Here is a 27,202-nt window from a genome sequence, read left to right as displayed (position 1 = left end):
AATCTCAAAATAGAGAAATAATTTCTGCAATGCAAAATAATCAATATAGGGGCAAGAGATTTCATTAAAAAAGAAAGGTAAATATTATATTGAATAAATGCCAGGAAGAAGAAATTCAGGAAAGCAAATGTAAAAACTGTGATAAATACAATGAAATGCTCAAACTAACCAGTGTTCAACAAAACAAAATTTAAAATAAAAATAATATGAATGTTTTGTCTATATGTTTAATTCATGAAATTTGTTAAATGTAAACTATTCAAATTGATGGAAATATAAACATTGGACTAATATTCTGTATTGTTTTGGATTTTGCTTTCTATTTGATGGTAAGATTTAGAGACTTTTTCATGTCTGTTTATAGATTTATAACTTTTTCAAAATACCTTCATAGCACATATTCTGGATTCTTCATAATTTATTTGTCATTCTTATGGGGATTTCGAGTTGTCCTCACTTGATTGCTATGCCAGCAACTCTATACGAGAAAACCTTATCCATACATTTGGTTTCGATGTGTTTTCTTAGCACTCATTAATTCTCCTGAAGAAACCTGCTCCTTTTCCCAAACTTTAATTCAGGAAACACAAGGATAGTCACCTAATTTTAGAACTTTGTTTTGTGTTATTGAGATCTGTATTGTTAATCTTATGATCTCACAGTTCTTCCTCAGCTTGGTCATATTTCCTTATGCTAACAAAATCTTCTTTTGAGAGGTAAAAAAGTATTTTTTATTCTTACTGAAGATGCACTTAAAATATTTTTCATTAATTTTTACTTTTGTTGTTGGCACCAAATTACTGAGAAAAGGGCAAAAGAAACAACTTTATTCAGCCATATATAATTACAAATCAGTTTGTTGATATTTAGTAATATTGGTTCTTATTATCCATTATCCTAAATTAAAATTTAGTATATTTACAGACGCTCAGAAACACTAGGAAGTTAAAATTACATATTATTTCTTTGCTCTTGAAATTACATTTGATAAGCTTTTGTATTTTTTTAAGGAACAATCTGTGTCTTCAGCACTTTTTGATGTAGCATTACATTAAGAACATTTTCCATGTTATTAAATATTTTTTGAAAGCATGTTAATACCTACAAAACATTCCATCTTATGCAAGTACCACATAATTTATCTGTGCCTTTATTACTTGATAGTAAATGTGTTTCTAATTTTTTCTATCCCCAAACATTCCATAATAAGCATTCTTGCACATTAATCCTTGTTAATTGCTTTATTTCTTTAAAATAATTATTATAATGCTATATAAGTAAAGTATGCTGTGGGCACTCAAAACCATAGAGAAAACAGTACATCTAAATGTATTAGTGTTTAAGAATCATAACACATCGAGGGGGATTTTAAGTGAATGAACCTAGTGATTAATTTTAAGAACATAAAACTTGAGACAACCAGATATTATGTGCTCCCTAATGTGAAAAATAAGAAGTGTAGCGCATCAACTATGAAGAACTCTTACCAGTCAAATCTGAATCAAAACTGTAGGTCCCAATCACTAATTTGTTAAAAAAGAAAAACATGAAAATCGGAGAAATATGTTAAAAATAAAACAGGAATACACACAGAAAAATGCAAAATTTTGTTAAATCTACAAGGCAAATGACCACCCACAAGGAAGAATAAACTTCATGGAAAAAAGAGAGAGGGACAACTTATAGACTTAAAGACAAGAGAATAATCAACCAAGCTCTCAATATTCTGAGCCCTGTTGGGATTCTGATTTCAATAAAACAACTTTGGAAATAAATTATGATACATCATGCAGATATATACACTGACTAGATTTTTTAATATTAAGGGTTTATTGTTAAATTTGTGGGTGGATAGCTGGAAAAGCTTTTGTCTTATTTTGTATATTTTTAGTCCTTATGCTATTTTTTCCCCGATGAAATGTTATGTTTAGGATTTTCATGTATACTATTCAGGGGTTAAAGTAGCTCTGAAGTAATCCTAAAGTAACCTTAAAGTAATCGTGTTTTGGGCAGAGCCAAAACACGATTGGACATATGTTGATAATTATTGATCTTCTCTATATTTACATATTTTTTGAGAATTTAAAATGCCACAAAAGGGAGCAACAGGAAATGAGTTTACTATTTCGGTGGGGAATAGATAATACACTCTTGTTATATATATATATGGTTTATCCTGAAGAGATTAGGGAAAGGAAGTGATATGATGGGATTCACAAGTGAGAGTGCACTCTTATGAACATGGACATGAATTCATCCAGGAGCAAGGAGACCATTAATACCTTCCTCAATTTCTATAATTCCAGTCCCCTCTCTGTCACACTCTTATGGGCTATAATTTCTCTACAGAATGATAATAGAATGATAAAGAAAATAAGAATGAAATAAAAATGAGATGTGAAAGCCAAAGGGACTCCTTGGTAGAGGCAAAGAAGCCCTCGTTTTGCAGCAGGAGTGCAGAGAAAGCCAAACATGAGGCCTGAGATTTATTAGTCTGTGCGACTAACTTCAAAGGAAGTTAAACTTGGCAGATTTGTTATACCAAGGGCATTGCCCCCATTGGGAAAATCTAAAGCTTTAACACACAGAATCTAGACATGCGGATGATTGCTCCTGAAGATTTTGATTCCTCTGACTCTTCTGAACCTTCTAAGCCTGCAGAAGTGTTCCATTCCTTTTTGCTAAGAGCAGTCATCTCAATAATCCTGAAAGGCAGCAGATATACCACTCAAGATCTGCCCTCACTTTCCCTCCTGGCCACTTGGCTTATACCTAGGTTTTAAGTCACAATATCAAGCAACTGAGGATGCACTTGGCTTCATAAACAAAGTAGTGTAATTTAAAGATGCTGCAAACCTATCTGACATGTATCAGTAGCCATCTGGAATGTATGAGTGGCACTGTGTTAGAAGATTCTTTATCAAAGGGACTGGAACATAGAATTGGAAAGGGAAGAATTTATTTACCTGAGAATATTCTTTGGAGATAAAGGATTTAGTGTCCTGGAAAGAACCTCAGGAGATTGTACAAACTAATAAGGTGGCTCCCAGTACATGGCATGGTACACACAGTGGCCAAGCTGAGCAAAATTAAAGTGCATGAACTGCAATGTCAGATGATGGATAAAGAAATTAAAAAGTTCAGAGAAGTAGACATGCTAGAATGGATGTAATATGTACAGTCAGAAGATAAGCATGATGGTTATGTTCCTTGGGAAGGCCTAAGGACACGAAATTTATCAAGGCCATATGAATGGCCTGGTGAGACAGGAAGCAGCATCATTAAAAAGTTCAGGGGTTTCCCTGGTGGCGCAGTGGTTGAGAGTCCGCCTGCCGATGCAGGGGACGCGGGTTCGTGCCCCGGTCCGGGAGGATCCCACATGCCGCGGAGCAGCTGGGCCCGTGAGCCATGGCCGCTGGGCCTGTGCGTACGGAGCCTGTACTCTGCAAAGGGAGAGGCCACAACAGTGAGAGGCCCGTGTACAGAAAAAAAAAAAAATTCAGTAGTGTCTCTACTTTTCATTTTAGGGCTGGAGATAGAAAATACTGTTACAGAATTTATCTAGCTGAAAACAATGTCCATGAATGGACTTTAAAATAGTAGAGTGTAGGTGGCAGCAGTTAACTGTCAGTAACCAGGTGGTACTTAACCACATATGTTGTGATCACTAGCAAAGTTGGAGTAATAGCCCTGGGAACCAGATACACAGGGACTTACAAGGATGGTTAATAGAATATGACCTCCCTAGGGGCAAAATAGATTGGTGGCTGACAAAGTCACTACTCAGCTTGAACCAGCAGAAGAAATCAAGGTTTGGTGATTGGGCGTCTGAGGATAGCCACCCTAATAAATATGTCATGATTCCTTGCATAGGTTTCAGACTGGGGACCATTGTTCAGAGCCCACTAAATAGTGGTTCCAAGTGGAACAATTGCAATACCATAGCATGTATACAAAGCAATGATTTGCTGCATTTTTCCCCAAGAAAATTATGGCCATTTACTCACTTGACCATAAATTGGGAGATGGGGATTACTCATATTTTTAGCACTGTTGGTATAGGTTATAGGGTTTCTGTGATATTGAACTACGAATACTTTGAAACATTATTGTGGCCTTCCTATATGTATGGGGGCATATGGGAGACAGGTAATAAATCACTTACATAGACCACCTGATGGTCATTTCCCTGGACCCTGAATGTTTAATTGGTATTAACATACTTGGAAGTTAGTACAACTTCCAGATTGGGTCCTTGGTTGTAGATAACTACCAAAATAGGGAAAGCCACATGGAAGCCTCTGAAAGTGTTCCTGTCATGAGAAAGTAAGTAAAAATATATAAATAAAAATTGTATCATATATGTATTATATAGAGTTTAGGAGATTTATATCAGCCATGAGTTTCTAACAGATGCAAGGATGGTGGTCCTTATCACATCCCCAGTTAAGTTACCTAGCAATGATCTTGCAAAAACCAGATGGATCCTGGAAGGTGACTGTAGACCGCTGCAAGCTCAGCCCAGTAGTTGCCCTGATTGAAGTTGCCATGATGGATGTGGTAACTTTGTTAGAACAGATAGAGCCTCAGGTTCTGGTATATGGACATTGTTTTGGCATGTGCATTCTTTTCTATTTCAGTAAGAAAAGAGGATCAGGGAGAGTTTTTGCTCACTTCAAATGTGTAATAAACACTTGCAAATTTTGCTGTTGAGCTGTAATTCCTTTTCCTCTGCTATAATGTAATCCAAAGGGATCTCGGACTATCTAAACATTGCAGAGCACAGCACATGAATCCATTGCTTTCAGGATAGCATGTTAATCTCTTCAAATAGTTAGTGCTATGAAGGCCTTCATGAGACATTGTTTAGAGGATGGAGTGGTCATGATGGCAGAGAGAGAGGCCAACAGCATGGATTCTCACTAACTAAGGCTAATCTAGCTACTGCTACTGCCAAATGTCCAACTTGTAAGAAAAAGAGACCAAAACCAAGCTCCAAAATCACATAATTTCTTGAGATTTACTATCTACCTGGTAACAAGTTAACTATTTTGAATAGCTTCCATCCTGAGAATATCACTGGTCTTGTCACTAGAATAAATTATTATTATATATTTCTGCCAGTGTATATGGGTTTCAAAAACATTCCTGTTCTGCTAATTATTTTTCAAAGAAATGAGTTTTATGGAAGGTGTGATGGTTTATTTTATACCTCAACTTGACTGGGCCACAGGGTGGCCAGATATTTGGTAAAACATTACTCTGGGTGTATCTGTGAGGATGTTTCTTTTTTTGTTTGTTTGGTTTTTTTCTTTTTAACATCTTTATTGGAGTATAATTGCTTACAAAGGTGCGTTAGTTTCTCCTTTGGAAAGCTCCTTAACATTGATCTTGGCAATGATTTTTTGGATTTGACACCAAAAACACAAGCAACAAAAGCAGAAATCAACAAGTGGGACTATATCAAACTAAAAAGCTTCTTCACAGCTAAAGAAGCAATCAACAAAATGAAAAGGCTACCTACAGAATGGGAGAAAATTTTTGCAAACCATATACAGAGTAAAGGGTAATGTCCAAAATATATAAGGAACTCATACAACTCAATACAAAATAATCCAACTAAAAAATGGGTAGAAGAACTAAGTAGACATTTTCCTAAGAAGACACCCAAGTGGCCAACAGGTACATGAAAAGATGCTCAACATTCAATCTGGAACAATTCTTGAGTGTACAAATCCTTCACCTCCTTGATCAAACTTATTACCAAGTATTTTATTCTTTTTAATGCAATTGTAAATGAGATCGTTTTCTTAACTTCTCTTTCTGATAGGTATTATTAGTGTAATAATGTGTAATAATAATTGTGTATTAGAAACACAATTGACCTTTGTATATTGATTTTGTATCTTGCAACTTTACTGAAACTGTTTATTAGTTATAACAGTCTTTTGGTGAAGTCTACTATAAATATTATATCATATCATCTGCAAGCAGAGACAATTTAAATTATTATTTTCTGATTTGAATGCTTTTTATTTCTTTTTCTTGACTAATTACTCTGACTAGGACTGCCAGTATTGTGTTAAATAATAGTGAGAACAGGCATTCTTGTCATATTCCTGATCTTGGAGCAATAGGTTTCAGCTTTTCATCACTGATTATGATGTTAGCTGTGGGCTTGTTATATAGGGCCTTTATTATGTTGAGATAAATTTCTTCTATATCCACTTTGTTAAGAGTTTTTTATTAGGAAAAGATGTTGAATTTGTCAAATGCTTTTTCTGCATCTATCAAGATAATCACAGGATTTTATCCTTTATTTTGTAATGTGGTGAATCACATTGATTAATTTGCAAGTGTTGACCCATCCTTGCATCCCAGAAGCAAAGCCCACTTGATCATGGTGTATGATCCTTTTAATGTACTGTTGAATTTGATCTACTAATATTTTATTGGGTAATTTTGCATTTATGTTCATCATATATTGACCTGTAATTTATTTTTTTTGTATATCCTTGTCTGGCTTTTGTATCAGGTAATGATGGCTTGTAAGATAAATTTCAAAGTGTTCTTTCCTCATCTGTGTTTTGGAGAAGTTTGAGAGGGAATGGTATGACTTCTTATAATATTTGGTAGAATTCACCAGTGAAACCATCTGGTCCTATAACCAAAGATAGGAAATCTGAGAGGAATGAAATATTATGATAAAACATCATAGCCTAATTGAAGTTGGGGGACAAAGTCTTGGTTGCTGTGACAGTAAATTACTCTTAGTTTGAGTAAGAGCTTCTCACATACCACTATGTTCTATTTAAACATGACTAGGATTTTGGGTGATCCTATGACCAGAGCTACTCATCGTCAACTGGGCATAATCATATCATTAAGCCATAAAGTCAAGTGGGCACAGCAGAAGTTGGCTATATAATGAAAATGATACATTCAGGATTAGGCCAAACAGTTTGAATTTGACTTCCTATCTTCTAACTGTACTTTTTTTTTCTTTTCTGTCATTATCCAAGATAATTTTCTTTCTCATGAGTAGTCCTAAATGGTTTCTTTACAAATCTATCATGGTAGTTTTGATATTAATTTGGGGGATGGAAATAGCAATAATAATAAATGTATGTAGGGCATTCCAGTGACTTCTGGAGAGACATGTTCTCCTGATCTGAAAGGCAACAGGAAAAGGAGAGAGAGGGCACAGCCTCTGAATGTTTTTATGTTTTTGCAGAAATGCAGTTGCCATAGAAATTCAATGCAGAGTCATGTTAAGGGGTTAAAATATACAAGCAACCCATCTTAAACATACTACATAAGGAAAAATCTGAATTTTGTTATATCTAGTGTAACACATTTAAATTAACATTACTATCAAACACTCAGTAATTTGGCATTGTAAATCTCTTTACAAAAACAAAATTATCAAAAAACAAAATTATCATAAACTTCAAACAAATAAGTCTCTCACAGCTTAAAAACAAACAAACAAACAAAAAATGGGGCCTCAGGTTAGGATTCAATGTGACTTTTTTCAATTTTGAAAAACTTATGAATTTAATAGGAGTTAAGAAGAGGAAGGACAGGGGAGAGATTGCTAAAGGATTTCTTCCTGGGGTGATGCAAATATTCCAAAATGAGATAGTGGTGATGCTTGCAGAACTCTGTGAATACACCAAACAATGAACACTTAACCACTAATGCTAAACATTGCACACTTTAAAGTGGTAAAATGTATGGTAAGTAAACTATATTTCCATAAAGATGTTATTTTGAGAAAAAACAACTTATGATAGGCAGTCTCTTCCTGGGTGCTGGCATTGTATATAAAGATCATATATTACCTAGTTCCTGAAATGTGACCACTTTTCTCTCTAATCAAACTCAGAAGTATATTTTTTCTCTTTGAGTAAAATTAAAACAAAATTTTTAAAAGTAAATGATTCAAAACACAATTTAATTTATACCAGAACATGAATTTTATTAATTTGTAATTAATTTTAAAAACTGATTAAGACTGTAACTCTTAAATTTTTACCTATATTTACTTATTCTGTTTCCTTATCCATAAAATGGGGGCATTTATCATATAATAAAAAAATGTAAAGCAATTAGAACTTTTCCTAGTACCTAGAAGGTGCTTTGTAAATATTTATTATTATTAATAAGTAATGCACAGGCCATATTCACTTCTCCAATAGAATATTTTTATACTTTACCAAATAAATTTCTTATTTTCCAGTAAGTATTATTTTTTCCTCAATTTTTTTCACAAGCTGTCCACTCGAAAACACAAGAATTTTAAACACCAATCTTCAGCTCAATTAGTTTACAAAGTAGGTGTGAAGTCACAAAACTTCAAGATATTGTTTATTTTTTTCAGAAGTCACAGGTCTTTTCAGGAATTAGGAGGTTCCCATCACATATGAAAACAAAGTAACATTGTTAAAAGAATACCATTCAACTGGCATAAACATTGAAACATTCTTCAGTTTTATAATTTAGTGAATTCTAAGCTCCTATTTACCATTTCCACACCTAAAATCTTGATATTAATCCAATTCCTTATGCTCAGTTCAGTAATGATTATGCATTCTCATTATGAAATTTGGAACTTACCCAGTTGTACCTGTGAGTGGATGGAGGCAGCAACCCCAGCCAGACAGAGGGGTGATTACCAAGGTCTCAGTCCCTTTAGAAATTTAAGTTTGGGCCACAACAGGGCCAGATTCATGGGCATCTGACCTGGGCAGTCCCACAGGTCAAATGAAGGGCCCCATACTTAAAAGAACCTCATGCTTGGTCTATTGCTCTGCTGTCACTGTTTTGAAATTCTTAGTAATTTTTGAACAAGGAGTCCTACATTTCATTTTGCACTGAACACAGAAAATTATATAGCTAATCCTGGGTCATAAAGCCAGGTAAGCTACCAAATCCTGTGGTAATAATTCAGGGTAGGAGGAAATTAGTATAGGTGTTTGAGGAGGGAGAGGATGAGTATTAATGGTACCCTGAACCTACCTGCAGCAATGGTGTCTGTACCTCTTCCCACTAACCTCTCATAAGTTTCTCCTCAGAAACACGGACAAGAACTACGGAGAAGGGACTTCCCTGGTGGCACAGTGGTTAAGAATCCGCCAGCCAATGCAGGGTACACGGGTTTGAGCCCTGTTCTGGAAAGATCCCACATGCCGCGGAGCAACTAAGCCCGTGTGCCACAACTACTGAGCCTGCATTCTAGAGCCCGTGAGCGACAGCTACTGAGCCCTCATGCCTCAACTACTGAAGCCCGTGTGCCTAGAGCCTGTGCTCCACAACAAGAGAAGCCACTGCAATGAGAAGCCCGCTCATCACAATGAAGAGCAGCCCCCACTCCCCGCATCTAGAGAAAGCCTGCACACAGCAACAAAGACTGGACAAGGCCAAAAATTTTTTTTAATTAATTTAAAAAATGATTCTGGTTCAAAAGAAAAATGCATATACAAAGCTTAAAAAGAAAATGATGAAGGAGCTGTTTTCCAAACCTCATGCACAGAGAAGAGAATCTGTATGAAGCAAGGGATGGATGGGAGGTGTCTTGCTTACATCTCTATTCAAGGAAGACTTCTGCAGGAAGGATAGCTGGTTGACAGCCTCCAGCTTCCCCAAGATTGGCCAATGTGTTCTTACCAGACTGCTTCCCCAGTGACTAAGCACTATGACGTACTAGAATCACTATATTCCTGCCCACCCCTAGATTCCTAGAATCCCTGTAATGGTAGACTTTGCTTAGGGAGTCTGATTACCTAGTCAGTTAGCTAGCAACCTCTCTCTCTCTCTTTCAGATATATATATAATCGCTATTGGGATCATGGGTAAATTTTTGTTTCTTTCACCCTGCTTTGCTTATGTGTATATTATTTTTTTTTCTGCAAATACATGTGCTACTTCAAGGACTTATAATATTGTTGGAAATCATCAAGAATAACACATTTTGTGATCTGTTTGAAAGGAATAAATGATTTCACCCACCTACATTTACTGACTACTCATGAAATGCAAAGCTTCACCTTACTTTACCCTATCATCAGAAAAATGATTCCAGTTTTGGTACAAAAGGATACTTCCAAGTATCCTTTCTGCAAGATTGTAGAAAAGCAACCTCATGTATATTACATGATAGCTTTTACATGAATTACTGCTGCTGCAAATCAGTGGGCAGTGTATGTGGACAAATACTCAATGTTTTCATGTTTTTTTAAGTATAGGTTGCACTTTTGCATTTCATGGTGCCTTTTAGAATTAACTATATCTTTTTTTTTCTTTAATGTCGTGAACTATGTTTTGAAATATTCAAACACATGAGAAAAAGGCTTATTGAAGTAAATATTCTGCAATTAGTATTTCTCATGCCACTTATACCATGATTACATGAAATGTAAAATCACTGCTTTTGAGTATTAGGAAAAAATAGAAGGAATCATAATTATAGGCAAGTTTTATTAGGAAATGTTTAGGTTACCGCTGAAATTCAAGTATAAATAAGATATTTTAAAATCTCAGTTTATAGTTATCACAAGTATGTGTGATAAGTTAAGTTTTGCTAACCAGTAAATTGGGGTGGTCCTTGAATCTTCCTTTGGCAGTTCCTCCCCTTCATTCCAAATCAATCAGAAAGTCTTACAGACTCTACATCCTAAACCTTTCTTGAAGCCCTCTCCTCCACCCTATTTCTGCTGGCATTGGGCTCATGCTCATTTTTTCTTCATTTGAGTGCTCACATTCTGGCCTCCCTTCTGACTCTCCACATTGTTGCCAGTGTGATTGTTCTGAAATGGAAATATGGTCATTCCTCTGCAATTCACATCTGTCATTGAGTTCCCAGAGCCTAGCTTGAAGTCAAATACTTGTTGGCAATATATTTGAGAACTTTTTTGATCTTACTCCTGCTTGCTTCTCAGACTCATCCCTGTCTGCCTACAAAACCTCTCTGCTCTGGCTCTGAACTCCCTGTCATCATTCAAAAGTTCCATGAGTTTTCACAGCCCTGCAAGTTGCATCTTCCATTGCCACTGCCTGGAATATATTCCCCTCAGCCCAATCCTGAAAAATAGAACTCATTTCTCTTTTTTCACCTATATTTTTTCTTCAGTTCATGATTAACATTGCCATTTTAAAAAACCTCAATGCAAAGAATTTAATTTGCACACCATAAAATAACTTAATATTTCTGTATAAAATATTCTTTTATTTCCCATTTCAGAATAACTAAACCATAATATCACATGACAGTTTTTCTCAGCTGATTTCACTGATTTTCCCCCAGCAGATAAACAACTTACCTTGAGTTAAGCACTTCCTCCTCTGCCCTTTGCTGCATGCCGAATAAAGCTCTGATAAACATCTTCAGGTATTGCATGTGGCAAACATTCTAACATGTCCAGGAAATTCTTAAAGCCAGAGACTCTCTTTGTTCGTTTCCATTCCCTAAATGTCTTGGATACTTGCTACATGGCAAGTACTCATGTAATATTTGTTTAGAGAATGAACGATAGCAAATAATTGAGAATAAAACTTGATTTTTTAGTGTTATTTTGAAATTTTTTTATCAAAATGAGAGAACATAACTATTCAGTTATACATTTATCCTTGGTCATGTTCTTGCTTAAATCGTGTAACTATTAACATACAGTTCACTCCAACAGCATTTTTATGTTCCTACGTATTAGGTATTTTGTTGTTTGCTTGGGAAACTCAGATAAATACAACACTGACTCTTTATTCAATGTTTTCTTATTATAAGTGAGTGATGAAATAATAGTTGGTACAATTCACTGTACTCTGTGCCACCTACTATTTAATCACCTAATAAGATACTTCGAGGTGAAATTTAATCATCAGCAGTCTTATTTTGTATATGTGTGTAAAATAATTTAAATGCATTCAAAATATGCATTGTGTTGTGGCAATATAGGTAAATTTATGTATAAAAAGCATTGGATATAATGGTTATTCAATTAATATTTTGGATTGGTTGAATATATCACTAATATGAATGAGTAATTCATACTAATATAATCCTTTCATTTCAGCTGAGCTCTCTATATTTTCTTCTGTTTTGAAGAGAATGGCACTTCAGTATAATCACAAAAAGAGTGAATAGATGGGATTGCATAGTCTCAATCAACCTACTTTTTCCATGCAAAAAATTTAAAAACACATAATTATAAATTTCCTATATTTCACAGTAAACATTATTGTTCAAATCTTAGAGTTACAACAATACAAGATGTTAGTAAAATCAATGTTTTGTTGAAATTATAGTAATTCATGTAAGATTTTTTAGAAACTGACACTAGTGAAAACTCTGAAGTAGTGTAGTTTTTTGGCATTTATTTTTCAAACTTCCAATTGGAAACTCAATCACAAAGGACCATCCACAGAGCCACACACTATCTACCCTGATTGCATCTCATGATCCTTACTTCCCTGCCTCCACTAAAACACTGAGTTCTGAGTAGTAATTTTTCAGGGTTTTGATCTCTGATCTGTGCCTTATAATTTGATGAAAGTAATTTTTGAAAGGTTAATATGTCAGGACATTTTTTGCAAATGTCCTAAACAGGTTCTCTTGTATTACTATGATTATTAGTTTCATAATGCTGCCATAACAAATTGCCACAAATTCAGAGACTTAACACAGGCATTATCTCACAGTGCCTTCACAGTCTGAAGTCTAGCTTCCTTGGGTCTCAGAAGGCTAAAATCAAGGTGTCTACATGGCTGTGTTCCTTTCTTGATGCTTTAAGGCAGAATCCACATCCTGGCTTGTGTGAGTGATTGGTAGGATTCACTTCCTTGTGGTTGTGGGGCTAAGGCCCCTGTTTTCTTGCTGGTATTGCTGGTTGGCTAGACATCAGGGATCTTCCTCAGCTTCTAGAGGCTGCTAGCCTTCCTTGACTCCTGGTCCCATTCCTCCATCTTCAAACCAACAAGAGTGGGTCAAGTCCCTTTCATGCCTCAAGTCACTCAAGCTTCATCTCTTTGACTGATGATTCTGTCTTCCTCTTTAGCTTTTAAGGGCTCATATGATTACATTAGGTCCACTCAGGTAATCCAGGATAACCTTCCTAATATAAAGCAATTGATTAGTAACTTTAATTCCATGTGAAAGACTCTTCTCAGCAGTACCTGTATCAGTGCTTTACTGAACAGCTAGGAAACAAAAAATCTTGGGGAGATATTTTTACAATTCTGTCAACCACTTCATGTAATGATTTTTTTTTCTTCTGGAAAGCATATTGAATAAGTTAACTAAGTAAATAGTGAGAACTTTTTTAGCACTTTATCCTATGATGGTTTTCTTTTTCAAAGAAAGAGTACAAACAAGGGAGAAAAACATAAAAGAACATTCTTCATTCTGAGTCTCTCTCTCTCTCTCTCTCTCTCTCATTCTCTCTCATCCTCCTCTTCTCTCTTAGTTGTTTTGTTGCTGTTATAAGTTTTTCTTAAACATGCAGCTTCTGACCAATGTCATTGAAGGCCCAGGTACATTCTATCTTCCTGCTTCGCCATTTTTAGCATGTGGATTCCATTCTCCCATTCATAGTATGGTTGATAATCTTCTAACAACCTGCCATTATTCCAAGCATAAAGAAGAAGGGTGGAAAAAACATAAAGTGCCTAAGGGCAAAAGCGTAACTGCCTGCCTATGGAGCCTCACCATTCTTCAAAACATTCCCCAAAGCTCAACTCAGTGACTTGTTTCCATCTAATTGTTGGAACCATGCTACATTGCTTTCCTTAGATGAAAGAAGACTAGGAAAACAGTGGGGCTGAATAGATTGGGTTGATGAACACCATTGCATCTGACACACTATCATCAGACAGAGGATAGTATGGTTTATATTTGAATATTTCTTGTCTAACATTGAACAGAGAAAATAAGGAAATTTGTGCTCATCTGACCAAACTGTGCCTTGGTGTCCTGAAATTAATTTTATGTGGATTGAAGAAATCAATAATCACTAAATTTCAGAATGGAATTTCAATTTTCATTTAGTAAATCCTAAACCATATGTAATATTTGTTTAAATTGTTAATCTTTCTCAAAAAATATTGAAGTTTTTAATGTTAACTTTATGGGATTAAGCCAAAGACATCAAGAGTGTTAGAAATTCCATGCCCTATATATTGTGAAGTGTGGAATGGTATGAATATATGATCTTTTGTCTTATCACAAATTATAATAAGCTTTTAACTTGACTATCTGTTAAGTTCTGTAGCTTTTCTAAAATTAGGATTAAGTTAAATTTGAGCTCGTATATTCTAATCCATGTAAAATTTACATATCTGATTTTGTGACTTTTTGTGACTATCCTTCAAATCAGCATTTCTATAGCAGAGCCTATCTACCAGAAACAACAAAATTTAAGGCATGTTATTTTGTACTTTCAGTGATCTTAGTCCTTGCACTTAAAAAAACTCCCTATCAATATACGTTAATGGGAAGACTTTGTAATGTAACAAAAAAATCAACAATGTGTTTTTACTTCACTGTTCTCTTGTCTGGGTGGCATAGTGTAGATGATGGGTAATAAAAAAAAATGAGATTCAAAGCAATTATTTTCCAAACTGCTGGCATTGAAAAAATTGTAGTCATTTGGAAACATTTAGGGCTCTGAACCAAATAAGCTTACTATTATATAAAATGCAAGAATCAAAATACATAACAGTAATCCCTGAATGTCAAGGGCAAATCACTTAGCTATAATAATTTTAAGTCCTTGAGCATTTATTATAAAGCATACTGACAATGTGAATATACACCTGGCTATATATCTCCCAATAACACATTGATTTTCAGCTATTTCAATAATGGTATAGATCTCAGCATAGGACTGTTCTATGATAGAAGCAATCATTCTAAGTAAGGTATGTATTTAAGGTTATGTCAAGTTGTGAGAAACTTACTAAGTACTTCTGTTTAAAAATTTCCCTGTTTAATATGTTAAAACTTTGTTTACAATATTCCAAGGGTATTTTATTCCAAAGGTCTTTCATCATAAAATATTTTCAGTGTAACATTTACTATTACGTGACAATTCAAGCAGGTAATACATACTTAAGAATTTACAGTTTGTCAGAGTCAGATGTGAAGTTGTCTTTCTTAGAAAGTGACATCTAAGAGAAGACTAATGTTCCAAATAATACAATAGTACTGCTATATACAGAAAAAAACACGTTCTTAAAACAACACAAAACAAAATTGGTAAGATGCTAGAAGAGCAGATACTTGAAGAAGGATGATTGCAGGCTGGCAATGCCATGTGAAACAACACTGCACTGAAGAAACTGGAGGAGTCTGCATGCCCTGAAGGACTCTTTCTTCATGAACCCCATTGGCCTCTCACAGCAAAGGGTCTGAAAAATCAACTAAGAAGTGCCTATGGTGATACAGACTGGAGAGGGGAACACAGTCATGTGGGTGGGACAAGTATATGCATCCTGATGCTTCCTCTTTATTTCCACAAGACAAAAGTTTTAATCAGAAAGAACAGTGACACTACTGGCCTTAGGGTATATTAAGGCCAGTTTTAACGAGCTTACATGATAGGTGAAACAATCATTTGAGGGTAGAACCTGATTAATTAAAGGTATATTCATTAAAAATATAACAATGTATATTTTAAATTAGCAGGAAATTACTACAAACTTTATAAGAGATGTATAAGTAATAAGTCAATAGTGGAGGTAAAATGATATACTATATAATGTTTATTTAATGCAAAAGAAGGCAGAGCAAGAGTATATAATAAATTAAATAAATACAAAACAGCTAGCAATTTAGTAAAGTTTTTATCCAACGACATCCATAATCACGTTACTTATGAATGGCTTAAATATAACTTTCTTAAGAATGCAATTGTCAGATTGGATCAGACAGCAAGATCCAATTCTACTGTGTCTATTAGAAATGCAGTTAATATATACTGATAAAGATAAGTTAAAAGTAAAAAGATGGAGAAAGACATGTCATGAAAATAGCCCCCAAAACCTTGAATAGCTATGTTAATATCAGAAAAAGCCAGCTTCGGAACAAGGAATACTATCCAGAATAAAATGGGACAGTATATCATCATTAAGGGTCAATTCTCCAATAAGACATAATGACCATAAATATATATATATATATATTACTGATAACAGAGCATCAAAATAAATGAGACAAAAATGGAAGTTAGTAAAACAAGTTGGCAGTTCTAAAATTATAATTGAGACATCAAAAATCCTTTCCCAGTAATTGATAGAACAAATAGGCAGAAAGACTGTAAGAGTATAGAAGATTTGAACACTATCAACAAAAATAGTCCTAATTGACATTTATAGAACAATTCACCCAACAGTAGAATACACATTATTTTCAAAGACATATGAATACTCAACAAGATAGACCATATAATAAGCCAATAAAAATATCTCAAACAATTTAAAAGAGTAGAAATCATAGCTACATTTTAATAGCATAATAGAATTTAGCTATAAGTCAAACAGGAATAAATCTAAAAAATTCTCAAATCTTTAGATATTAAACATCTCATTTCTAAATAACCCAGGGTTAAAGGGGAAGTCTAAAACCAATGAAAAAAGTCTGTATGAAATACAGATAAAAATACAACACATCAAAATATGAGGGATACAGCTATAGCAGTGCTTTCAGGGTCATTTATAGTATTGAATACTTATATTAGGAAAGAAGAAGTGACTCAGATCAATAATTTAATTTTTCATCTTAAGAAATTTTTTCTTTTTTTTTTTTGTGGTACGCGGGCCTCTCACTGTTGTGGCCTCTCCCGTTGCAGAGCACAGGCTCTGGACGCGCAGGCTCAGTGGCCATGGCTCACGGGCCCAGCCGCTCCACGGCATGTGGGATCTTCCCGGACCAGGGCACGAACCCGTGTCCCCTGCATCGGCAGGCAGACTCTCAACCACTGCGCCACCAGGGAAGCCCCATCTTAAGAAATTTTTAAAGAAAAATAGAGAAAACTAAACCCAAAGCAAGTAGAAAGAAGTAATAAAGAATGGAGAAGAAATTAATGAAATTGAAAATAAAAAAATAAAAAAAAATCAATGCAAATAAAAGCATATTCTTTGAAAAGTTCAATAAAATTGACAAACTTCTAGTTACAGTGACCAAGAAAAAAGGGAGAAGAGCTTCCTATAAGAATGAAAAATTTCAATATCAAGAATGGAAAATAAAGGGACATTGTTACTGGCAACATCGGCTCTAAGAGGAGTCCCGTAGATAGCCTGTGACCTCAGTGTTATCACAGAGTTGGAATTCAGAGTGGTGGATTTGGAGCCCTTAGTCAAGTTCATTCCTGGTATTTGGAAGTAAGTGAAGAAAATTCTCAGTCACAACTGTGAAAACGTCGTTATAAAAATAAAAGGAATATGGGTTGTTCTAGATGACCAGAAAATTCAATATGTGATCTTTTATTAGATCTTGGATCAGAACTAAGAAATAAAAACAACTAGAAAAATATTCAGTGGCATATTTGGGGAAAATTGTTATATTGAACACATGACATAAATATTAAAGAACATTTTGTATATCAGGCTTAAATTTTCTGGATGTGATAATTACATTACAATTAGATAAAATATCTTTAAAAAAATGAAATACAAGCTAAAATATTTGTGTGAAGTATCAGAAACTTAGTTTTAAATAATTGATAAATATGTAATCAAAATGTGTATTGTTGTGAGTGTATGTTTAGGTAGACCGAGGGTGAGAGATAAAGGATATATAGCAAATAATGAAACCTGGAAACTCTAGGTAAGGGATATAGGAATGCAAACTTCTAATTTTTGAAGGTCACATATTTTTATACTAAAATTTGGGTTAAAAATAACAACGGTTTACAGTACATTCTTATGGTTAGCAGTTTATAAAAAGCCAACCCACTTCACAGTTCTTATAATTATTTTTTGCTGTCATACTGCTCAAGTGCCTTAGCCATTATAAATCTGAACTCTTCACCTTCCACCTATACCTCATCCAAATGACACATAAAATCTTTAGTGATTGTGGTGTTCTTATTGCTTTCAGTTGAGGGTAAAATTCAGTTCCGAAATTCCACCTTGAAGATTAGCATTCTAAGTACAAACTGGTAGCTTAGTCTTTCCAGAAAGCTGAGCCTGAGGCAGAGGAGTTATGTTCATTTCTAGGGAGCAGAAGTGAAAGACAAAGTGGCAAGGAGGAAGGGAGAGATGATACAAGTATAGATTATTGAACTGCCTACCCACTAAGTAAGACAAATTGCAGAATACCATGATTACTCTCAAAAATCCATACTAGCTTCATTTTGGGTCCTTCTATTGGAAGGGATAAATAAGACTGAATTTACCCACAAATTACTGAATCCTACTGTTCAAAGTTTATCCCTTGGGACATTAACTCCCACATACTTTCAGGTTGTGCAAAGGAATGTGCCAAAAGAGGTCCTGTAACAGCTCAAACAAAGAAGTCGTCAGACAGGGAGTAAGAGGGGCACAGTATGGGCGTTTTGCAAAGCACTGTCAGCTTGTGCGTACGTGAAGATTTTTATGGTTCAGCCCCAGCTTATGGTCACCCTGGGAACAGAAACAATAGACAGTGAGATGGAGAAGCTCGGAAGGATGGAGCGTGCATGTGTGTGTGTGGTGGTGTGGGTCGTGGAGGGAGGGGCTGTGGGTGGTGGAGGCTGGACTTATGGAGTCCTTTGTAAGATAGAATAGCAGAAGGGGTGACTTGTCATTTCCAAGATTAGGCTGTAAAAAGACTGGCTTCCATCTTGGCTGCTTTCTCTCATGCTTTCTTGGATTTGATCACCATGTTAGGCCACCTTGTCGAGCAGCCCTGTAGGAGGCTCATGTGTCGAGGGACAGAGACTTGCCAACAACCACATGAATGGACTTGTAACTGGATTTATCCCTCCTCACTTTGAGTCTATAGGTGTGACCAGAGCCCCAGGTGGCCTACGGACTATAATTTCAGTATTGATGTTAGACAAAGGCACTTAACTAAGTCACACTCTGATCCCTGACTCCCAAAAACTGTTAGAAAATACATTTTTATTGTTAGAAACCATTAAAATTAGGTAATTTCTTACACAGCAGTAGATAATACACTCTTCTATCTCATTCCCCTTTGTGGTCTCTGCCTCAGTCACCAGGCCCTAGGCTCTCCATTGTGCCCTGTTTTCCCTCATGCCTGGAGCTTTCAAATAGTGCCACCCATGTAAAATAATATTCCGTAACACTTCTAGTTAACTGCAGCATTTCTCTAAAATCTGAACTGCTAATCACATGCCCCGTGGCATACATTAAAAGCTTTCTGTATTTTCTTGGGCTTCCCTGGTGGCACAGTGGTTAAGAGTCTGCCTGCCAATACAGGGGACACGGGTTTGAGCCCTGGTTCGGGAAGACCCCACATGCGGAGCAAATAAACCTGTGGACCACAACTACTGAGCCTGCGTTCTAGAGCCCGCAAGCCACAACTACTGAAGCCCGCGTTCCTAGAGCCTGTGCCCCACAACAAGAGAAGCCACTGCAATGAGAAGCCCTCGCACCGCAACAAAGAGTAGTTCCCGCTCGCCACAACTACAGAAAGCCTGTGTGCAACAAGAGAAAGCCTGTGTGCAGCAACGAATACCCAATGCAGCCAAAAATAAATAAATAAAATAATAAATTTATTGAAAAAAAAACTTTCTGTATTTTCTTAATGGAACCTATCCAATTTGGAATTATATTTCTGTATGATTATTTGGCAAATGCCTGAGATTACCAGTAAATTGTAAGTTTAATGAGGCAAGGTTTTGCTTTTTGTTTTTTTCACTCCAACACTCAATGCAGTGCTTGACACAGTTCTTGATTAATATACATTTTTTCAATTATCATATGATTATATGAGAGGCATAAGTGGTATAAAATTTTAACAATTTACAGATACATTACCTAGAAAATTTTAGTAATGTAACAAAAAATTAAAATAAGCAATGTGTTAAATTGGTGATCTAATCATATACCAAAATTACTTCTCCTAATAAAAATTGATAAGAAACATCATAGAAAGAAAAAAAAAAAAACTCTGTTGCAATAGAACAAAAGTTTACGTATTTAGAAATAATTCATTCAATACATTTTAGAAATTCAATAGATAAAATAGTGAAGCATTATGGAGAGTCTTCAAAAAAGATATGACTAATGGAAGTAAATACCTTGTTCTTGTATGGGAAGAATCAACATCAGAAAGGTGTCTTTCTATTAGTCATGTGATACATTAACATGGTACATAGTAATTATATAAATATATGTTGTTTTCAACTTGCACTATTAAAATTATGATTTTAAATAGAAGTGTCTAGCAGGGAGGATTATGGGAGAAGTCTCTGCTGTCAGAGAGTGCTGATGCTTGCTACTTACAGGACATAGACAAATAGCTTCTCTTTTCTTAGACTAAATTCTTTATCAGAAGTATAAACTTAATTTGTAGGAACTCAGATTTTTTTTTTTTTTTTTGGAACTCAGATTTTTATAAGGATTAGTAGAAACCATTAAAAGAAAGTTCATAGCAGACTGACAACTATAAAGCTATTTGTTTGCTCTTGTAATTGTTATTATTACTATTACTCTCATAGTTAGCATTGCTGCAGCATTATCAAATCTGATTAACTATTTCTGTTGAGCTCTTTTATTGAGTGGTAAAATGAGTACATACTCTCTTGGAACAGTGTCTCTCATTAGAATTACCTGGGGATTCTTGTTAGGAATTTAGTTTCTTGTGAATCTCATTAGGATATTTGGAAATGAGCACCAGGAATGCACACTTTAAAAAGAAACCGAGGGCTTCCCTGGTGGCGCAGTGGTTGACAGCCCGCCTGCCGATGCAGGGGACACGGGTTCGTGCCCCGGTCCGGGAACATCCCACATGCCGTGGAGCGGCTGGGCCCGTGGGCCATGGCCGCTGAGCCTGCGCGTCCAGAGCCTGTGCTCCGCAACGGGAGAGGCCACAACAGTGAGAGGCCCGTGTACCGCAAAAAAAGAACAAAAACAAAAAAAGAAACTGAGGTGATTTTCCACCCACACTCAAGTTATGATTTGTAAAACTCACTGTATTACCTTTTGAATTAAAGTTACATTCTCTGTGGGATTTCTATTCTACACCCAATTTAAATCTAGGATATGTCTATTTCTAATTATTTCAAACCAATTAACTTTCCTTATTTACTAATAAAGTTCACATTTACTTTATTAGTGTATTTTTTCTTGCTTAATTTTTAAAAACACTTTTAATGTGGATGTATTAATCATACCTTTCATTTTAATTAATGATAAACTGGATTCCAGAAAACTGTATGTAATTTTATTAAAATTAATCATAATGAAGTTAAAATAATCACATTTAAGAATGTGCATTTCCTTCTAATAGGGATTAGATTTCAACTGCTGTTTATATGTCCATGTATAACTCATAGAACCGTACTCTGTATTAAACTCTGATTGTTATTAACTGTTTTTTCTCTTCCCTCACTGTGATATTACCTAAAAAAAAAGAGAGACTTGGGGTTTCAAAATGGCTGACTAAGGGCATGTTTTAATCTCTTCTTCCTTCAAAAATCCCATTGAGATTATAGAAATCACAAAATATAGTAAATAAACAGTTAAAGACTTGGAGGTCCTGAAAAACCATGAAAAGTCCCTAGTAAGAATCAATTGTTCAGTTATTTCTGAAGGATACAGAGCCAACAAGATCAGATTGCCTTGAGAGGATAAACCTAATCTGAAACTTCCACAACCCAATATAAGCAAAATTAAGACACTTCAAAATAATGTGATTTCAAACGTCCTTAAATGCATCAGGTCAAGAACTATATGGGAAACTAGAGAAGACTGTCCTGTTAGTTCTGTTAACTGTTAATTCTGTGCCAGTTACCTCTTAACATTTTCTGTATCTAGAGGGTTTGTCCCAGAATACGTCTCCAAAGAGATCAAGTATGGCAGGTTCCCAAAGTGTTGAAGCTGGAAGGAGAAGCTGAGAGGTGTGCTGAGGAAAACTTCTGGTCATCACCATAGAAAAGGCTATTTCTTCCTGTTCAACAGATAAACCAGACCAGACTCAAGTTCATAATTACAACCACAGCTAGAAATCACATAAAGTAAAAGTGCATCTGCTGTTTGGAAAAGAAAAATGTTCAGTGTTGTGCTGAGTGAAAAAAAAGAAGCCACTTAAACAACTACTATTGATCAATGCTAACTACTGTTATAAATTTACACAGAAAAATCCATAATGACCAACTATCTGAGGGGAACATAGAAGAGGAACACTTGGACATAGTTGAGCTAATGAAAGAACTGGAGCTAATGAAAGAACTATCTATTAAGGAAAGAAATTAATGGGAAAATAAACACAAATAACTTAATAAATATGCTTAGTAATGTTTGAGAAGATAGCATTCCTGAAAAATATGAATATGAAACTTTTATTTAAGGGAGCTTAGGAATTTAAAATAAGTGCACATGCAACCTCAGTAACATATATCCTAAGGGATAGAGAGAATATAAGAGAAAAAGGTATTTAGATAAATAAATAGTACAACATATCACTGAATTAAAAACAACCCCAAAAACCCTGTTAAGATTGATGATGCTTTCATCTGAAACATTCAGACAAAATTAATGAACAAACAAAATAATAATAAATTGCTACAAACTCCTAGAGAAAAGGAATATTTACACTTTAAAAGTCACATTTTCTTTATTATCTGATGAGGTAATAAAACATGTACTAAGAGATGACCCCATTCTCCAAAATAATATAGCAACGTGTGCAAGTGTGGTCAAAAAAAAGATATTGCAAAAACAACTCTGTAACTAATTATGCAAGTATAAAAAAACAAATATATTGAAGAAATATAAAAATTAAAAAATAAAGTACATACATATTTTTTTCAGAAAAAGAAAATTAATCACACAGATAAGGTCAGTAAAACTGAAAATAAATTTATATATAAAAAAACTATATATGTATGTACATATATATGTAAATAGCAAAACACAGCTTATGCTAAATTGTGATAGATAACTTTATGTGTCAACTTGCTTGACTGGGCTGAGGGATGCCCAGATACCTTGTGAAACATTATTTCTGGGTATGTCTGTGAGGGTGTTTCTGGAAGAGATTAGCATCTGAATCAGTAGACTGAGTCAAGAAGATGGCCCTCACCAATGGAGGGGGGCATCACGCAATCCACTGAGGGTCTGAATAGAACAAGAAGGCAGAGGAAGTGTGAATTTACTCTCTGTTGGAGCCAGGAGGTCCCTCTTCTGCCCTTAGATATCAATGCTTTCGGTTCTCAGGCCTTCAGACTCAGACTGGGACCTACGCCATTGGCTCCCCTCCACTTAGCCTTTGGGTTTGAAGAGGAACTACGTCACCAGTGTTCTGGGCCTCCAGCAAGCCAACTGCAGATCGCGGAACTTCTCAGCCTCCATAATCACGTCACCTTCATAAAAAAATTCTCTCTGCATATCTTTATATCTGCTGCAGGCTCTGTTTTTCTGGAGAAAACTGACTAAAACATAAATACTTTTTGACAACACTACTTTGGAATGTAATGCAATTTAAGTACTAAATATTTGTATTGCAAAATAATACAAGTTCAATGCAATCACAGACATAAAACATTTTCTAGCTCCTTCAAGCAATGAGTTTTTTTTTTATATATAACTTATTGCATCTTTCCTCATGAATTTAAAAAGATACTGAAACACAGCAGGACCCTATGGGGCTCCTGGGCACAAAAGCCTTTCTGTACCCCCTTCTCTGAGTTCCAAAGGCCAGGTTCAAACAGTTGCTAATCAGGAGAGGGGGTGGGGGATGCAGAGACAAGGGAGGAGCAGTCTAGAAACAATAGTACAGCCTTGAGGGCAGGGTCCTGGTCCCCCCCACCCCCACCCCACCCCCGCAAAGGATATTCATAACAATATCTTTGAGCTCTTCTGCAGAACTAAAACCCTCACCAAATGGAAGATGTTAACTACTTGATGAAACACTCTTCATTCCAGAGAAGGTAACAGTTTGCCCATCACCACCTGATGCCAGATGATATTTGGATTGAAGGAATGCACAGCCCGATCCTTATCAGCAACCCTGCCCCCTTGACTATAAGACTCTTCACAACACCCCCTCCCTTTTTGGACGCACAGTTTTGAGGACATTATATCGCTGTGTCCCCCTTTGCCTGGCAAAGTAATAAAGCTATTCTTTTCTACTTCACCCAAAACTCTGTCTCTGAGATTCAATTCTGTGTCAGGGTACAGAGGCTGGATTCGGCTTCAATACCACGCACCCATACAAAAACATACATACACACAAACACATACGTAGATGTGTTTGCTGTTTACTTCTATAAAGAATGGAAGCAAACTATGCACAGTACTCTGAAACCCGCATTTCCCACTTAAACATCAATCAAGATATCGTGTGAGGATGGACATACAAGTCACATATAAAAACGGTAATATTTCTCTATTTATATGTACTATCATTTATTCCGCATTTTTACCATTTAAGAACGTTCATGTTGTTTGCTGTTTTTGTTTGTATATATAAAAACTTATAAACAAGAAGAGATATTTTAGATGGTAGGACCAACCCTTGGGTTTAGAGGTAGGGAGGGGAGAAGGATCAAGAAATTCCATGCAAAATGTATTGCTATGTTATAGGAGAAATTATGCATAGTGATATTTTTGTTATTTGTTTGTTTTACCAGGGATATATACATAGATGTTCATGCTGCAGTTAAAGTTGTTTTACATTTAGATACGGTCATTTCAGTTACCTGTGATGTCGAAAGCTCAGCTTCTCTGTACACCAGTGCCGAATCAAACCTCGGAGACAGAGCTTTGGATAAGATAGAAGAGGATAGCTTTATAACTTTGCCAGGCAAAGGGGGACACAGGGGGCTTTCTGCCTCAAAAAACTGTGTGTCCCCACCCAGGAGGATTTGATAAGGAGTTTTATAACAATGCTTCCCAAGGGTGGGGTTGCTGACAAGATTAGTGTGTGTGCAGGGTCTCAGTGGCAGGTCTCCTAATCTAGATGAGCTTCTCTGCTCCCTTTAATCTTGCCTCAAGTGGTTTTTTTGCTCCTCCTCCCTTGATTAGCAACTGTTTGAATCTGCCCTTTGGAACTCAGGGAAGGTCAAGGAGGCTGGAGTCTCGCCGACAGGAAAGACTCCGTGCCCGGGAGCCTCAAAAGGGCCCTGCTCGGTTTCACATGTACCATTTATAAAGAGAGGATAGACATTTTTAAGTATTAGAGAAAAATAAGAACCATAAATATAAAATACAAACTATTTCTAGAAAAGTTTTTAAATTGGAATACAAGAAAATGCAGAAACAAGGGAAAAAGCAAAAGAATGTCAATGAAAACCAGACATAAGATGAAGTTTATTATGGATCATAATAATTGTGAATTGATATAAAGCTTGCATTAAAAGACATTTTCCTAGACTGACTACTTAAAATTCTATCACTATATTATCTATAGTAGACAAATCAAAACCAAAATTTAAGACATTTAAAAGTATCTCCATTTATAGACCTGGAAATTTTAAGCAAGATTAAAACAAGATTTTCAATGTAAATCTCAGTCAAAATAGAATTTACGGTAAAAATGCTTTAAAAATCAAAGGGTTTGCTTTATATCCGTAAAAATTATGATAAACAAGAACAGAGATACATCACAAGTGTGTAAAACTTGCACAATATAACACACTTGTGAATGAGGGAAATACTCTAAAAAGTGGAATAAGAAATAGAAAATAGAAAATTCTAGCAGTTAAGACATACTTAAGAATTTACAATTTGTTAGAGTTAGATGTGACGCTGTCTTTCTTAGAAAATGACATCTAAGAGGTAACTAATGTTCCAAATAATGCACTAGTGTTACCGAGTCCAAGCTCGCTCTGCTCGCCGCACGACAGGCCAATAAATCGGGACAGGAAGTGGTGAGGCAAGGAAGAGCGATTTCATTCAGAAAGCCGGCAGACCGAGAAGATGTCGCACTAGGGTTCCCAGAAAAACCATCTTATCGGGGTCTGGATGCCAGTTTCTTGTACAGAACAGAGAGGGAGAGAAGGTGAAGAAGTAAAGTACAAAAGGCCATTTATCTTGCAAAATAGGAGGAGATGTGTTAATTTCTTCTTTATCTGCAGCTATTCACAAGTGGGCAGGGTCAGATCGGCTCCCTGTGAGCTGAACAAAGGCAGTTTAGTTTAACATTCAGGCAGAGGGGCAGTGTTCCTTGAGGCAGGCCATTATGTATGATATAATAATAAAAGCAACGAAAAGCAAAGTTTAAATTCAAAGAAACAGATCTAACCTGGAGTCCAATTTAGCTCTTCACTGTTACAATAGTACTGTTACATACAGATAAAACAAGTTCTTAAAACAACACAAAAGTAAACAAAATTGGTAGACACAGCAGGAAGCTGGTAAGAATTTAGTTAGGACAGACATTTGAGGAAGGTTAATTACAGGCTGGGAATGCCATGTGAAACAACCCTGCACTGAAGAAACTGGGGGAGTCTGCGTGCCCTGGAGGACTCTTTCTTCATTAAATCCATTGGTCTCTCACAGTAAAGGTCTGAAAGATCAACTAGAAATGCTTATTAGTGGTGCAGACTGGAGAGGGGAACACAGCCATGTGGGTGGGACAAGTATAGGCATCCTGATGCTTCCCCTTTATTTCCACCACAAGACAAAAGTCTTTAGCTAAAAAAACAGTGACAATGTTGGCCTTAGGGCATTTTAAGGCCAGTTTTAAAGACCTTATATGACACGTGAAACAACATATCACCTATAGGTAGAAACTGGTTAACTAAAGGTCTATTAATTAAAGATATAACAATGTATATTTTAAATTCACAGGAAATCATTACAAACTGTATGACATGTGTAAGTAATAAGTCAATAGAAAACAGTTTTGTTCAAATATAGCAAAGCAAGCAAAAAACTAAGAGGAGAAAACAAAGAAGGAATTATGTTAGACCTGCGCGGTCTCCTAGGAGTTTCGACTCGCCCAGGAAACAACAAGAGTCGGAAGTCGATGCAAAACGCAAGAGGTTTATTGAAGGCCGGTGCACCGGGGTTCCTTGGTCCTCACGCAGGAGGTCGA

General features: G+C 35.8%; 1 protein-coding gene across 1 annotated transcript in view; it reads left to right on the top strand.

Moving 5' to 3' along the window:
* The window catches only part of LOC307195714 (uncharacterized protein), a 148,678-nt gene extending 138,471 nt beyond the window's left edge, over positions 1–10,207 (top strand). The window contains exons 5-6 of the mRNA XM_079940079.1: positions 7,565–7,739; positions 9,078–10,207. Of these exons, the coding sequence (XP_079796205.1) occupies positions 7,565–7,686 (122 nt within the window). The 3' untranslated portion in view covers positions 7,687–7,739; positions 9,078–10,207. The remainder of the gene's footprint in view (positions 1–7,564; positions 7,740–9,077) is intronic.
* The last annotated feature ends 16,995 nt before the right edge of the window (positions 10,208–27,202 follow it).

Source organism: Stenella coeruleoalba (genome assembly GCF_951394435.1).
Source record: "Stenella coeruleoalba genome assembly, chromosome: 13".
NCBI classification, from domain to species: domain Eukaryota; kingdom Metazoa; phylum Chordata; class Mammalia; order Artiodactyla; family Delphinidae; genus Stenella; species Stenella coeruleoalba.
Note: the sequence above shows the minus strand (reverse complement) of the source record. Positions and strands in the feature narration are given on the sequence as shown.